Source organism: Macadamia integrifolia, chromosome 11, assembly GCF_013358625.1.
Source record: "Macadamia integrifolia cultivar HAES 741 chromosome 11, SCU_Mint_v3, whole genome shotgun sequence".
In the NCBI taxonomy this organism is placed as follows: domain Eukaryota; kingdom Viridiplantae; phylum Streptophyta; class Magnoliopsida; order Proteales; family Proteaceae; genus Macadamia; species Macadamia integrifolia.
In genome coordinates this window covers 30,536,411-30,550,300 of record NC_056567.1, presented here as the reverse complement: position 1 = coordinate 30,550,300, position 13,890 = coordinate 30,536,411, and the positions used below count along the sequence as shown (strand labels likewise).

The following is a 13,890-nucleotide window of genomic DNA, read 5'->3' as shown; positions in this document are numbered from 1 at the left end:
TTTTTGGAGAAAGAACATTACTCAATACTCAATATTGTTGCTCATTCGGACCATAACAGAATCCTCGCCAAACGACCTGCCTGACTAACGAAGACAAAACCAGGCCACTTGTTTAATTCATGATGGTGATGATTGAAACTTCTCCATCTTCATCTGGAGGCTTCTTTAATTCAATGACATGAAGCTGGCCAAGTATGTAAAGTTGGATGCGGTATTGCAGGAGTTCATCAACATTAGGGTTGTGGGTAAGGCCAATCTTTGATCACCTATATGGGTCCCACTATGATTATTCAAAAAAAGCTAAGACTTTTTTTTTCCCCTTGAGCTGTTAGAATAATGATTAATCTAATTTTCTCTCCCCTTAGTTTGATTACTTTCCTCTGGAGTTTTTAGGGCTAAATGGTGCGATCCTATTGTGTTGTACATCAAGGTAACCTATCAAGAGTCATGCTCAATCGGCTAATTAAGTTAATTTCACATAAGTGTACTTTAGTTTTATAATAATCACAAAACTGCTAATTGTTAGAATACATTACGTATAGGTCATTTCACTTGACAATTTCTCACAATGGACCATAGGTTATGGAATTAAATTATTGCCACCATCCTAGTTCACAGAACAACTAATATAAAATATCCTGATCTATGACAAGAAAATAAAAATAACGTGATAAAATATATAATAATTTTATAAATTTTTTTATAAACACATAAAAAATAAAATCATCGAGCTCGGATTTCCATCCAATCAAGTTAAGGATTCTCTCTCGAAATATTCTCCTAATGGATTAATTACTGTCACTTTCGTCGATAGTAAAACACAATGGACCTAATATAATGATGTACAATCAATCAAAAATAGACATCAAACGTATTTACATTAAATTCCACACTTCTCGGGTATAAGAATCACACGATTGTCACGAGAATCCCATCAATTTTAAAATAACTGACATTAATTCAATGATCGAATCCGACATACAAACAAAAATTTACCCACATTTGTGTTTGAAAGACACATGATGTGGCAACCATGTAAACATAGGGCCAACTCCGTACCTAATCGTGAACACTTCGAGGTCATACCTAAAAGCACACAACTGCCCATATAAAAGTAAATATGAATTAACTAAAATAAATAATTTTCTTTATGGAATTGATCGACACAATATTATATCCAATAACAGGTGGAAACGAAGGGAAATAGTAGAGATGGGTTGGTTCAAACTCTCTATCCAATGCACTAGATAGATCCAGCAAACAAACCCCTTTAAGGACTCTCTCTCTCTCTCTCTGCAAAGGAGAATCAAACATAGGGATGACCACATTCAACTTTCCTCCAACTTTATTTTCCTATTCCTGTCCAACACGTGAAACCCATCCGAATCTACTTGTGGTTTCATAGAAATCAATTCATTTTCAAAAAAACTAATAGTAGTAACTCTCTTATGTATTTTATAATAGATATTGCTAGTAGACAGTTTTTAAGTAATAGTACTGATCTAAAAAGCTCGCAGGATATAAACTTTATTTCTTTCTAGTGTTTAATTTTCTTTTATAAAAAAAATAAAAATAAAAATAATAAATAAATCAAAAAATTCGTGACACCCATCTGACAAGTATCCCACCCACCCTCCTGTTATCCCAAGGAGGGACAACTATATTACTTTCCTTGTCCCACCAACAGGTGAGACGGTGAGACCCATCCTGACAAGGATCCCACCCCACACACCCGTTATCACAAAGGGCACAACGGAATCGGCTCTGATTCTGTCGGAATCAGCCAAAATAATAATAATAATAATAATAATAATAAAAAAAAAGGACCGAAATCCACCTGAACCATAAAAATAGCTAGGCTAATTATTTGAATCGGACGACTTGAATTGGGAATCGAATCCAGCCAAACTTAGAACCATGGCATGAAAGGAAGATTGTGCAGGTGAAAACTTAAATTCAAATACCTTAATATTATCATGATCTGGTGAAAATATGAATTCAATTGTGGAAAAAAAAAGACTAGTCAAAATTTAACACTGTATTACACTGCTGGATATTATCTAAATTGGGGGGAGGGTGGGGTTAGGAGGATTTACACAGATAGATCAGAAGGATCCAAGAGGGCTAAAAAGTGAAAAACAAATCAAATTACAAGGTGAAAAATAGAAATCTGGCTGCAAACACAGGAACTATAAAGGAAGGATGCACTGTAATCATGCTGGAATGCAGAATGAGGAGCTCAGAGGTGCAGGCAAGACACAGACCAGGTGAGGCCCAGCAGGGTTGCAGCTTATATTTGCTTCATCAATATTGGGAAGACCTAATTGAGGTGGACGAACATATCCAGCCACCAGTGGCACACAAATGATTGAGATAATGATCCTTGAACCTGCAATATTCCAAGAGTTATAAACAATCTAAATCTGCATGGCTGTACGAACGTGACAGATTAGGTTTCAGAGCTCACAGGCTCCTATATTAAATGGTCTAATGGGTTCTGAAACCATAGAGGAAACAACCCATGTGACATACTTTAATTGCCCACGTTACAGTTTTAGTGATATCTGCAGTATCTATATGGCCAGAGGATCCTGTCAGACCAGTCTTGGTATCCCAGGAGCTAACCTATATTTCCCTCAAACATCAACCAAAATAGCAGCACATCAAATGAATCACAAACCTTGCTTTGTGGACAGTGAAACATGTCCTCGCTTCCTCCCAGCAATCATCCAGTTCTCAGGATTTGCATTGACTTCATACAGCACCTCAGCCTGTTCAAGAATCAGTACAAACACAATTTTTCAATCAAGAAAATAAAACATTATAAAGTTTGATATCTTGAAGAAACTTGCTAGATAGCACTCATGCAGAAAGAACATCTGTGTTTGCCTGCTCAGTGAAGTCTGCATGTTTGATACTACAGACCTGGGTATTAACCCATACTCACCAAATATTCCACTAAACCCTAACCTGCTTACCTAGCAAAAGAAGATGAATTTCTGATGACTTACATTGTCACTGGAATCTGCATTCTCCTCAAAATCCTTCAGCCTCTCGACTCTCCATTTCATGCTGATCAACTGCCCAACTCTTAGGCCAACAGAAGGAAGAGGAAGGAAACCAACTGCAAGACATGGATCAAGCACAGGCCTTTGTAGAACAAGTGCACTCCTGAAGAGAAAATCCTGTTTATCACCAACAGATTCCAAGTTTTCCACAGCCACTGGTGCATGTGCTCCAACAGTTCTATCGCCAGAGATTCCATATCGAATGTTTAATATACTGTCTGGATGCAAGCACTCATCTTCATCTGTAAAACAAGAAACTAGTAACTGCATGTAATGAGAATCAAAATATAGAAGATTAAGGGTCCAATGGCTGTGGCATGGTAAGTGGGAAGAACATGTACAACAAATGGTGAAAACAATAGGTCGGGAAAAAAAAAAACGTAATTGGATACAATTTTAAATGCACCATGCCATGAATATATAGATACAAGATACTGAAAACTTTTAAACTTTCTTTCCAATACTAGATTCTCACTTGCCCAACTGTAACTCGGGGCACATTTTCCTTTTTAGTTTCAGATATAGACTCAACAGTGTTTCCACAGTGAACGCAGTTGTTACTTCCCCAATCAAATTAATGAATTTGATCAGCTCTCACAAGTCACAACTCAGCTACGTTTATGAGAGTTAGATAACATCATATGATTTCTACAACTTCTTTTCAAATATTACTTCCAGAAAAAAAAAGAGAGAATAAGTCGAAGGGTTTCCTGTAACATCATTTTTTTTTTTATGAAGTGAAACCATCCCCAAATAAAAAATTTAATAACAGAATCTGAAACATATTTATTATTTACTCCTGAGACCACTAATTCCAAATTCCCAGAAAAAGCTACTTGAATGTGAGGAGCCCGCATGGCCTAGGCCCAGCTTTCAGAATTTTTGGTAGGCCCAACCCAATTAGTTCAAGTTCAGGCCCCCCCATGAAAATCACTATTGAATGCATTTGCTTGAACTAATGGTCCACAGCCCTTGATAAATGCTTCATCATAACAAATAACAACAATGTAAGGATTTCCATGTCAAGGGTAAGACATGCAAATACCATTTGTTGAGGCTTAATCAGAATTTTAATAGTTTATTATTATTATTACTATGAAGAATAAAGTTTTAATCATTTCATGTAGGCAGGGTATTAATTATTATTTCATTGCAAATAATGAGTTAATGACACTAAATGGTTCTAATATAGGTGAGACCTTTTGACTAAAATATTAGTGTTGCAATTTCAAATATTTATAAAAGGCCGTTACCCAGTGCACAAAGGCTTCCCGCACTTAAGCAGGGTTCTGGGAGGGTATATAGGAAGACAACCTTACCCCCTTTATGGAGAGGCTGGTTCCCAGGACTCGAACCCGCACCACTGCGCAGGCGGAAAGAGCCCTTTGCCATTGTTCCAAGCAACGACCCCAATTTCAAATATTTATGTTCATATTATATTCTATTCAAGTAGAGATTTTCTAGGCGTCCCCACCCGGTCTACAGAATGGATTTTCTAGGTGGCCTAAATATCTGCTACGTGGCAGCTTGGTAGGGGCCCAAATTTTGAGGACAAGCAGACACCAAAGTCCCCTGCTGGAATTTCAATCTCATCCCAAAGGGACTTTGCAAAGTGGCAAAATAAAGCATTCAAAAAATCACAACTAGAGATATGGTGCATGGACATACATGGGAGGATATGTGGTTGAAAATGTCTAAAATTTGACACGTGGTCCCCATTTATCCAACATTTGGAATTGCCATTTACCCTTTCGCATGGCACAAATGATTCCTTTCCAGGTGGGCTTTATGGAGATAACCTTTTACCCTATAGATTCCAATGTTGGGATAGTGGTAGCAAAGGTTGTGTTATTAGAAACTCTTCAGCATGTGTTTTTTAAGTATAATATTTTAAATTTTGGAATGCTTTGCTGGGCTGCTTAGTCCCTTGTATACACTACTTATCTAGTCTTACAGGGGATGTTGGTCACTGGTTGACTAACCAGAAAAAGTTCACCCCCTCTTTCTTTTCCCTTACTGCAGGTGCATTCCTTCATAAGATGTAAATTTCATGAATGCTACTCTTATTTCTGGGGCACTCGACTACTCGAGGGGCCTTCAAATAACTTCATCCATGCTAAGCAGCACAGAATCTCAAGAAATGTGGATTACCTCCAGTAGTAACATTCCCCAAGCGTATCCCAAACAGGATTCCTCCTCTGGATGACGAAGATATGACAAGCGGGAAGAAGCTTGAAGTCGGTCTCCCGTTACCTTCTCCTATATGAACAAATCCAACTTGAAGATCCAACCAGGCATCATAGATGGTCAATGTGGACTTCACTTGGGAGTGTAGTATCACCTTGCAACAACAATGAAAAATTGGGGCTTTAGAAATTAAAATTCATTAAACTAGAATTTCATAAGTAATTTAATATTGCTCATTGATGTAAGCTACGAAATTTATCACAACAGATAATATTTCAGATATCTTGGAAAATATAAGAACAATTTGTCAACAGTGGTAAAATCCAATCCTAGAAATGATAAAATATGACAGAGATTCTTTATGTGATAAAAACCACATAATTATTGATGTAGCCTCAAAATAAGTCTAGAGTGCATACTCATATACCATAGAAAGGAACACCTAGATTCACTCATTAATATAGTTAAAAAGACTGGTACTGTAACTCAATAGACTCTGTTCTCATACCACAAAACATGTGAGTATGTCACCTTGGCATAGTTCAGATTGTGGTACAATACAGTAATATTAAAATATTCTGAAATTGAAGAGAAATACCTGCAAAAGCAAAGTTCCGTCTTTGCAACTATCTGCAACACGAGTGCTGACATGGAAAGGATCAGTAAAATGTACAGCAACTGTCCTGTAATTAAGGTAACATATTTCAGTACAAAACTAGGATACATAGATCATTAAAAAATGATACCTGTAATCAGAAGCTTTTAGAAAAATGGAAAATATTATGCCTTTCAAATGTCTGGTTGTGGGATATTCCGAACTCAAGTTTCAGGGCTATTGTCCTCATGCCATCCACAATACTCTGTGTCTGAGGGAAGACTGTCAATTAAACAGCAACAAATTTAGCAAATGGATGCAACAACCAATATGATATACTGGACCAACTGTTTATTGATTATCACAGGCAAACCTGAAGATGATCCTCTTGCAAGCCTGTCATCAATGGCGCGGACTGGAAGCCACAATACAGAAGTTATATTGCTTGCCCAGTCTGGCAACTCTATCTTACCATCTGTTAGTGTTAACTGCTTAAATTCTTCAGCAACAGAAGAGCATACCTCTCCAGTATCATGAACATGTGATGTGTTACCATCACTCTGCATAACCTTAGTGTAGCTTTCCATCTCAATAACATGGGACTCCTCAATCTTAAGTCCTGGACCAGTATCTATGTGCAAGACAGCACCTTTGAGGGAGTAGTTAATAGGCTTCAATATAAGTCCAACCCATTGAGGTTCATTCATTAACAAAGCAGATGAAACAGCTGCAGCAAGATCAACTAGAGCTCTCGGTTTGAAGACCTAGAAAGGAGAACATTCATTATATGCAAAAACCACCAATAAATATAGCTCCCTAACACGCACACAGTGCTACAGAATTAATGGCATAACCTCATTACTAGTCAATAAATGCACACTAATGTCACTAAAAAGTTCAGGCATCTAATACTTCTGGGACACTGTAAACTTCAGAATGCTACCTTTAAAATAGGTCTTGTAGGCTTCTCATAGCTCATAAAATCATCAGTGTCTGCAGGGCCACCTTTGGAAAAACTATGCGATCTAAACATTAAGTGCCCAATTTGCCCAGTAAGAACCCCCAGGACATAGGAACCTGGTTTTTGTGGTGGTAGATCAAGAGTAATGTTGTTCCTACCAGGCTTCAGTATTATAGTGGAGGAGCTCCTTATTGCCTGAAAAGCAAGAATGTATCATTGATAAACTAGAGGAAAAAATGAAACAGCAGACAGACATAAATTGTTCCCAACTACAATGGCCAATGGCAAGCATACCTTAACTCCTTCATCAACACTAGACGTGGTCATCAGAGTAAGATTAAGTGAATCAAGACTTATATCATCAGGAAAGCCACTCCAGACTGTTACTGATAATGTACCAGGGTCCCCATCACATAACTCCAGAGGTGGGCCAGGATTTCCAGAGAATGTTATTAATGATGATACATCCAGGGGCACAGGGTCCTTCATTTCACTGTGTGCAAGCTGAACAACCTCTGACTGAAAACCTTGACGTTCCTTAGTCAAGAATAAACCTTTATCAAGTGATAGCAATCTCACACAAGATGATAGATAGCCAGCTTGATCATTAAGGATCTTTTGACATTCAGCCAAATTTGGGAGAACTTCAGCCAAAAGGTCCTGCCATCCTTCACCAGCGTAAAGAGCACAAACCTTCTCATATGACTTTGCAGCTAGGTCATAATTTCCATGTCTATAGCAGACAGCTGCAATCTCACCATCAAGGACAACTCCATGTCTTCTCCACCAAGAACGGTGGTAATTATCAGCAGCACCTTTTGTTAGGTCCAGATACTTTTGCTGCATGGATAAGATGCATGGCTCAGGCAGGCAAACAGAAAGGGAGGTACAACCAACAAGATGCATCAAACACTCATGGAGCATAACAAACAAACAAATAAGCCTTATCCCAACTTAATGGGGTTGGCTACATGCATCAAACACTCATGAAGCATAACAAACAAACAAATAAGCCTTATCCCAACTTAGTGGGGATGGCTACATGGATCCGATCAAGGACAGAAAAAAAAAACAAAAAAAATAAAAAATAAAAAAAAATAAAATTGAAAGGGAAGTAACACAATAATAACCACAAAAATGTAGAAACATTCATGGAGCATGCACTTCAAAAATATTTATTCTGTACGACTCCCAAGCTTTATTGCATTTCGACCAACAAAAGTATCATAACATTTAGATGGTTCATCCAAGAATTTAAATAAAAATTTGTACCATAAGTATGCTCATCCTTGTATGTCACCTCTTAGTGGGGTCCTAATATTACAGGAACAAAATTGATACAAAACCTTTCCTTTTTATTGTGATTAAAACCAAATAAAATTCAGTCAGCAATTTGACCAATCACATGGAGAATGTTGGAGAAATTCTTGAAATTGGATTCCTCAAGGGATCTGTGATCTACGGACTTTTGGCAGTCGATGTCCTTGAACAAAAGAGGAAAGCATATGACCTTTTGTATTCCTTGTCACCATTTGGATCATTTGGAAGGAAAGTAAAAACAGGATCTTTAGAGATTGGCAGAGATAGACCAACAGGTTATTAAAATCTCAACACTGCTGCTAGCTCCTCTAGCAATCCAGGACCAGCTGGCGGGTGAGGTGTTTAGACTTTAGAGATCGTGAGGGGTCAGTGCAATAGTTGTCACAGCATCTAGGCGACCCAAGGCATTGGATGTGATCCAAACCGAAGATGACCAAGGCATCCAAGGTGCCTCGACGCCTTACCAACTTTGGTCAGCGTTTTTGGTTTTCTCTGGCCCAATTGGATATTGTGACTCAATTACGGCAGAGTTTGGAAACCATTAAGGGTACAGAGTTCAGAGTGGAGATTTCCCTTCAATGTGGCTGATTGCATATGATCATAGAAGGTGATTTGTAGTCATTGGAAATACATCCATTACATCACGAAAGCTAGATCCCTATGCTCAAACTGTGAGTTTCCTTTTGTTTGGAGGATGCAGTCTACCATCTCAATAGCCGATGAGTTGGTTAAAAGTGGAGCTACTAGGGAAGCTTTATCCTTGGGCCCTCTTCCTGTTGTTAAGTCCCTGTTGAGGGTTCCAACCATTGTAAGCTGTTGTTGTAGTATGTATTAGCCTTATATTTCTTTTGTCCTTTTTACCTTTTCAATAAATTCTGTTAATAAAAAGAAAGGGATTCTTGATCCCCATTACTTAATTTGTGCACCCATGCGCGTGCACGTGCGTGCATGAATGTTGTGAACCTGATGGTATGTCATGGCTAATATTATCAAGAAAACAACATCAAATACAAGCAAGTAGTAGAAAATGAGTCATGCGGGAAAGAGAAATTTCCATTATCCAGAAAAAGAAACATCCAGTAAATTTTCTACATGTAGCCAGATATAGTATGATACTTGCCTCGAAGTCCTCTACAGATGATAAAGACTTCCATAAATCAGGATCAGAAATTGTTTTGTGCAAAGCATGCTCATCAGCAACATGTATTTCTGACAGTCTCATAGGTCGATCAACTGAGCTCTCAAAGTTTCCTGGAGAAGAGTTGGTTCGCGACATAGAACTCACATTTCCTTTTGAAGGCGATGCCCTCAAAGATGATTCTAAACCTGAGCTGCCAACATATTAACCACATAAGGAGTCATGAAAGGAAAATAGATTACAGATATTTGAAAAAATAGTATTAAATCTAGTTTAAGCTCTCTTTGGATTGATTTCTAGTTCTATATCTAGAGTCTATTTTCAATTTTTTTTTGGGTGTTTGGTATGATTTGTAGGACTTATTTCATAAAGCAAGAGCAACCCAGTGTACGAGGCTCCCGATACTGTAGGGTATTGGAGGGACTTATTTCCATTTCTAAATATAGAAATTTGAGAAAAAAGCAGAGACCTCATTCTCTTTCTTGGGGAAAAACCAATTCTACCTATTAGGCACTAATATTTAATGTCCACGAGCATAAGGCCTCTATTGAGGGTATAATGGTCATTTGATAACTTTATAAAAGAACTGGAGAAACAATCCAAAGAACAAGGGATTGTGAGGTGCGAGAAATGTGTTCAATGCTGCAACTCCCAGAGAACGATTCTTGCCCCAACAGTTACATTTCACTCTCTTTCTCTCTCTCTTCCCCAGCCAGGTTTTGGGATGGAATCCGCTCAGATCCATCGCCACGTTTCTCTCCCTCCCTCTAGGGTTTAAAATTTAGCCGGATACCAGAATGTTTCACAAGAAATCGAAATTTATATGCGATATTACCAAAATTTCACCAAATATTTTGGTTTCGTCAAAGATAAAAATGAAGCGAAAGCCAAAATTTTGAACCATAGTTATCAAGACGTCTAGGCGACAAGGCGGCTCAACCTGGACTGGCTCCTTGGTTGCCTAGGCCCTAGGCGTGGCCCTGATTTTTATCATCCTCCCTTGCCTTGGTCGCCTTATCGCCTTGATAACTACGGCACCCGCTACATATTCCCAATGCAAATCCTCTGTGAAATTCTGATTCTTCAAGCATTTTGTATTCTCTCTCTCTCTATTTGTCTGATTGGATATATTCCCAGGTAAGAGTGTTAAAATTTTGGATAAGATAAGCCATTACCTCCATTAGCCAGTCAGTCTCGAGCTCAGCCAAGCTCTCCGTTTGTTCTCTGAAGAATCAATGCTGATCATCCAGATGTACTACTTAACGGTTCAGTTTCTATATACCTGAATCTAAAATTTGCCTATTAAGAGTGCTAAAGCAACAAATTCTGTGAAATTCTGATTCTTCAAGCATTTTGTACTCTCTCTCTCTCTCTACTTGTCCGATTTGATATATTACCAGGTAAGAGTGTTAAAATTTTGTTCCCAGGTAAGAGTGCTAAAATTTTGGATAAGATAAGCCATTACCTTCATTAGCCAGTCAGTCTCGAGCTCAGCCAAGCTCTCTGTTTGTTCTCTGAAGAATCAATGCTGATCATCCAGATGTACTACTTAACGGTTCAGTTTCTATGTACCTGAATCTAAAATGTGCCTACTTAGAGTGCTAAAGCAACAAATTTAGGGATTTCCACAAGAATCTGTGATAAGAGTTCAGGTTCGAAACCCTCCATTTTTTATTTATTTTTGGATGAATGATAAATGCATTAAAACAGGAAGAAAATATACAAGGGAAAGAAGAAAAAAGGGGGCGGAGCCAAGAGGCCAAGCCCAAAAGAGGGGGATCGCAGCAAAGCAAGCCAACAACTAGCAACCAGCCCAAAGGAGGACCAAAGAAAAAAGAGGGGAGGGGCTAAGGAAGGTACAAATCATCATGGGAGTGGGGAGAGGATAAGATCAAAGGGGGATGGGTCCCTAAGAGATAATAATAACCCTGTTCCTTGGGGAATCTCATACAGGGTGATGGGGAAGCAAAGAAAGCTTGGCTTTGACGTTGAAGATGATGGAATTTCAAATCATATCGAAGGATATAAAATTGGTAGTCCATCTTCTAAGGCTCTGCTCCACCCAAATATGATAGAAGGGAAGCAAAAAGCAAGTTTCCCTGCAGTGTCACAAATATTGCTACCCGCGAAAGTCACGTCAACCCAGATCCATTCATGCCTAATGGATTGGACAGGTCTCTTTGAAGGCCAACAAAACCAGAGAACATGCTTCCAGATGGAAGAAGCAAAGGGGCAAGAGAAGAATAGATGATTAAAATCTTCATAACTTTTCCAACAGAGGCAGCGAGCAGAAGGAACTTGAATATGTTTGTGGTTTAAGAAAGACTAGATAGGAAGACAGTTGGAGAGTGCCCAGGTGGCGAAAGAATGGTGGGGAATGTGACCTTTGAACCAAACAGTGTTACGCTATTGAACTAAAGGGCCTCTAGCTCTAACAAGATCGATCCCAAGCAGAAGGGGAGCTGAAGAGGCCGGTCGAGGAGAGGGACCAAATGACTTGATCACCTCTTCCCCCGATGACCAAGAGGGATGTGGGGAAGGGCAGACCATAGATGAAAGAGAGAGGGAGAAGGAGGGGGACACAAGATGCCATTGGAAAGGATGGAAGAAGCAGAAGAACTTCTAGAGAGCCCTGAAGAGTAAATGGATCTGGCAGATACTAGGTAGAGAAGAATGCCTGCAGGGTGCTAGGGATCAAGCCAAAGAGATGTAAAGAGACCATCTCTAATGGAGGAGGAGATAGCAGGAAGAGCTAAAGGTCTCGTTAAGAGGATGTTACGCCACACCAAAGAGGCATCATAGGAGGGAGAGACAATCCAAATGGAGTCCTTGCGCAGGAGGAAGGAGTAGACCCATGATTGCAATGGGCCCACAAGAACAGTAGATAACTCGAATTAAAGATTCAGTGGCAAATCCATAAAATCTGGTAACAATTTAGGTCTCTTTTAAGAAGAAACAGAATCAAGGATGAGATAGGAAATAAAATTTGGAAGTGAAGGGGCTTCTGGAATTTTCAAATAAGAATAAGGCAGGTTTTAGCGACTTCAGCAAATAAAGAGCTTTTAAGTAAACCATTAGGATCTTGTCTTTATTTGTAACTTTGTTAAGTTGGGTCATCCTTAACCTCTCATTAACACAAACCAATGAGGGCTACCACTAATGAGAAAGCTGCACTGCTCAAAACAGTCCAGATTGAGCTGAAACTAAAGCGATGGAATCACCCTGCCCTGGTGATCAGTCTTCAACATGAAATTATTAAGATAATAGGGCTTGAGAGGTGTGAGCCTGTGACAGGAAAGTTGTAAAAAATTTCAAGAAACAGAACAAGAAGTTAGAGGGAGGATGATTAAACAATAGCAAACCGGTAACCAATCAATGGAGTTAAGAGAAATCAATGAAAGACACTTACATACCAGTTTTGAGTTCAGTCGGATTACAAGATAAGCCTCTTTTTTTTTAATACCAGATAAGCAACTACAATGAAAATTAAGCTTCAGAATAAGAGAGGGAAAACAGGGAGCCACTTGTAGCAAGAAAGAAAGAACAGCAGCAAAGATAAAAGATGAAGAAGAACAGGAAAACCTGGGAAGAAGAATGGAAGGAGAGGGAAGAAAGAAGACAAGATGAGAGAAGAGAAAGGGGGAAGGAAAAAGGCATACATGCAATGGCCACATTGGCTTCAACCAAAAAAACTCAATTCATTCTTCAATCTAATCCCAATAGTAGGGTACATACATATAAATAAAAGAAGAAACCCAATTAAAAAAGAAACCTTATCTAGTTTGGAAACTCAAACACTTAGGAAACTAAATCCTAGTAACTATCTCCTACTTAATCTACCCAATTAAAATAAAATATTACATGTTAATCCCAAAATAAAATCCTAAAACATCCAACTAGACCAAAGACTCAAATTTAGACCCGATTCTTGGACTAGGTTTCTGGTTTCGAATCAGTTCATCCATGAATCTGCATCTATCTGTCTTCTAATAATCTTATAAATTGTATTTGAAACAAGATGTTTGGCAGCTATTTGGAATCTTCTATCATTCCCATGTTATTTTAGTAATCACTCCTTCAATCAAGTTGCTCTTTGTGAACTTGCCTACCAGTAGAGAGGACTGACTTCAGGCTTTTGAGCAGCCCCATCAGTGGAGATGTTGATAAGGAGAAAGAGGTCGAGTCTGTACGCAGCTCTGGCTGACTCTATCTTCTCATGTTCAGCACTTCATGAAATTAACAAAAAGAGAAGCAGAGAAAATAGGAAACAAGAAGAATTACCCAAATGAGTCATTTAAGAATTTATTCTGTAAATGTGTGACCAAACAATTTCTCAATCAGGACCAAAACTTTTTTTTCAAGATCTATTTCTAGAAATAGCAGAAAAATAGAAATAGAATCATTCCAAAGAAATCCTTAAGGTTCACTTGTTCATTACCCATCAGTAAATCCTGGACGACCATCTAACATTTCAAACATATTTCCAACTGAAAGAGAAGCCCTCCGCCGATTAGCCTCCCTTAGAAGTACAGAAGGTTCTAAGGGCAAAGGTTTCCTCTGGATCCCAAAGTGCTTGACTCTGGGAGTTGCTTGAAGAATCATCTGAAAGAAAGCATGAAAC

General features: G+C 38.6%; 2 protein-coding genes across 2 annotated transcripts in view; both read right to left on the bottom strand.

Moving 5' to 3' along the window:
• The window catches only part of LOC122093439 (indole-3-acetic acid-amido synthetase GH3.10), a 16,565-nt gene extending 15,275 nt beyond the window's left edge, over positions 1-1,290 (bottom strand). The window contains exon 1 of the mRNA XM_042663791.1: positions 1,279-1,290. The gene's annotated coding sequence lies outside the window, so the exon portion shown is untranslated. The remainder of the gene's footprint in view (positions 1-1,278) is intronic.
• A 653-nt stretch (positions 1,291-1,943) lies between these two features.
• Positions 1,944-13,890, bottom strand: LOC122094107 (trafficking protein particle complex II-specific subunit 130 homolog). The gene is made up of 11 exons (XM_042664784.1): positions 13,708-13,890; positions 9,252-9,462; positions 7,106-7,651; positions 6,794-7,006; positions 6,224-6,614; positions 6,042-6,132; positions 5,854-5,938; positions 5,220-5,409; positions 3,012-3,310; positions 2,681-2,771; positions 1,944-2,389 (listed from the first exon to the last, which is right to left on the bottom strand). Exons 1-11 carry the CDS (start codon positions 13,869-13,871, stop codon positions 2,214-2,216), a joined length of 2,457 nt encoding a protein of 818 aa, XP_042520718.1. The 5' UTR covers positions 13,872-13,890; the 3' UTR covers positions 1,944-2,213.

Excerpts from the sequence above, each read along its gene's own strand:
- LOC122094107 (XM_042664784.1), bottom strand. The coding sequence starts at position 13,871 with ATGATTCTTCAAGCAACTCCCAGAGTCAAGCACTTTGGGATCCAGAGG. Across the intron at positions 7,652-9,251 it reads CATCTGTAGAGGACTTCGAG|CAAAAGTATCTGGACCTAAC; the intron begins GCAAGTATCATA and ends TTATCCATGCAG. Across the intron at positions 5,410-5,853 it reads ACGGAACTTTGCTTTTGCAG|GTGATACTACACTCCCAAGT; the intron begins GTATTTCTCTTC and ends TGTTGTTGCAAG.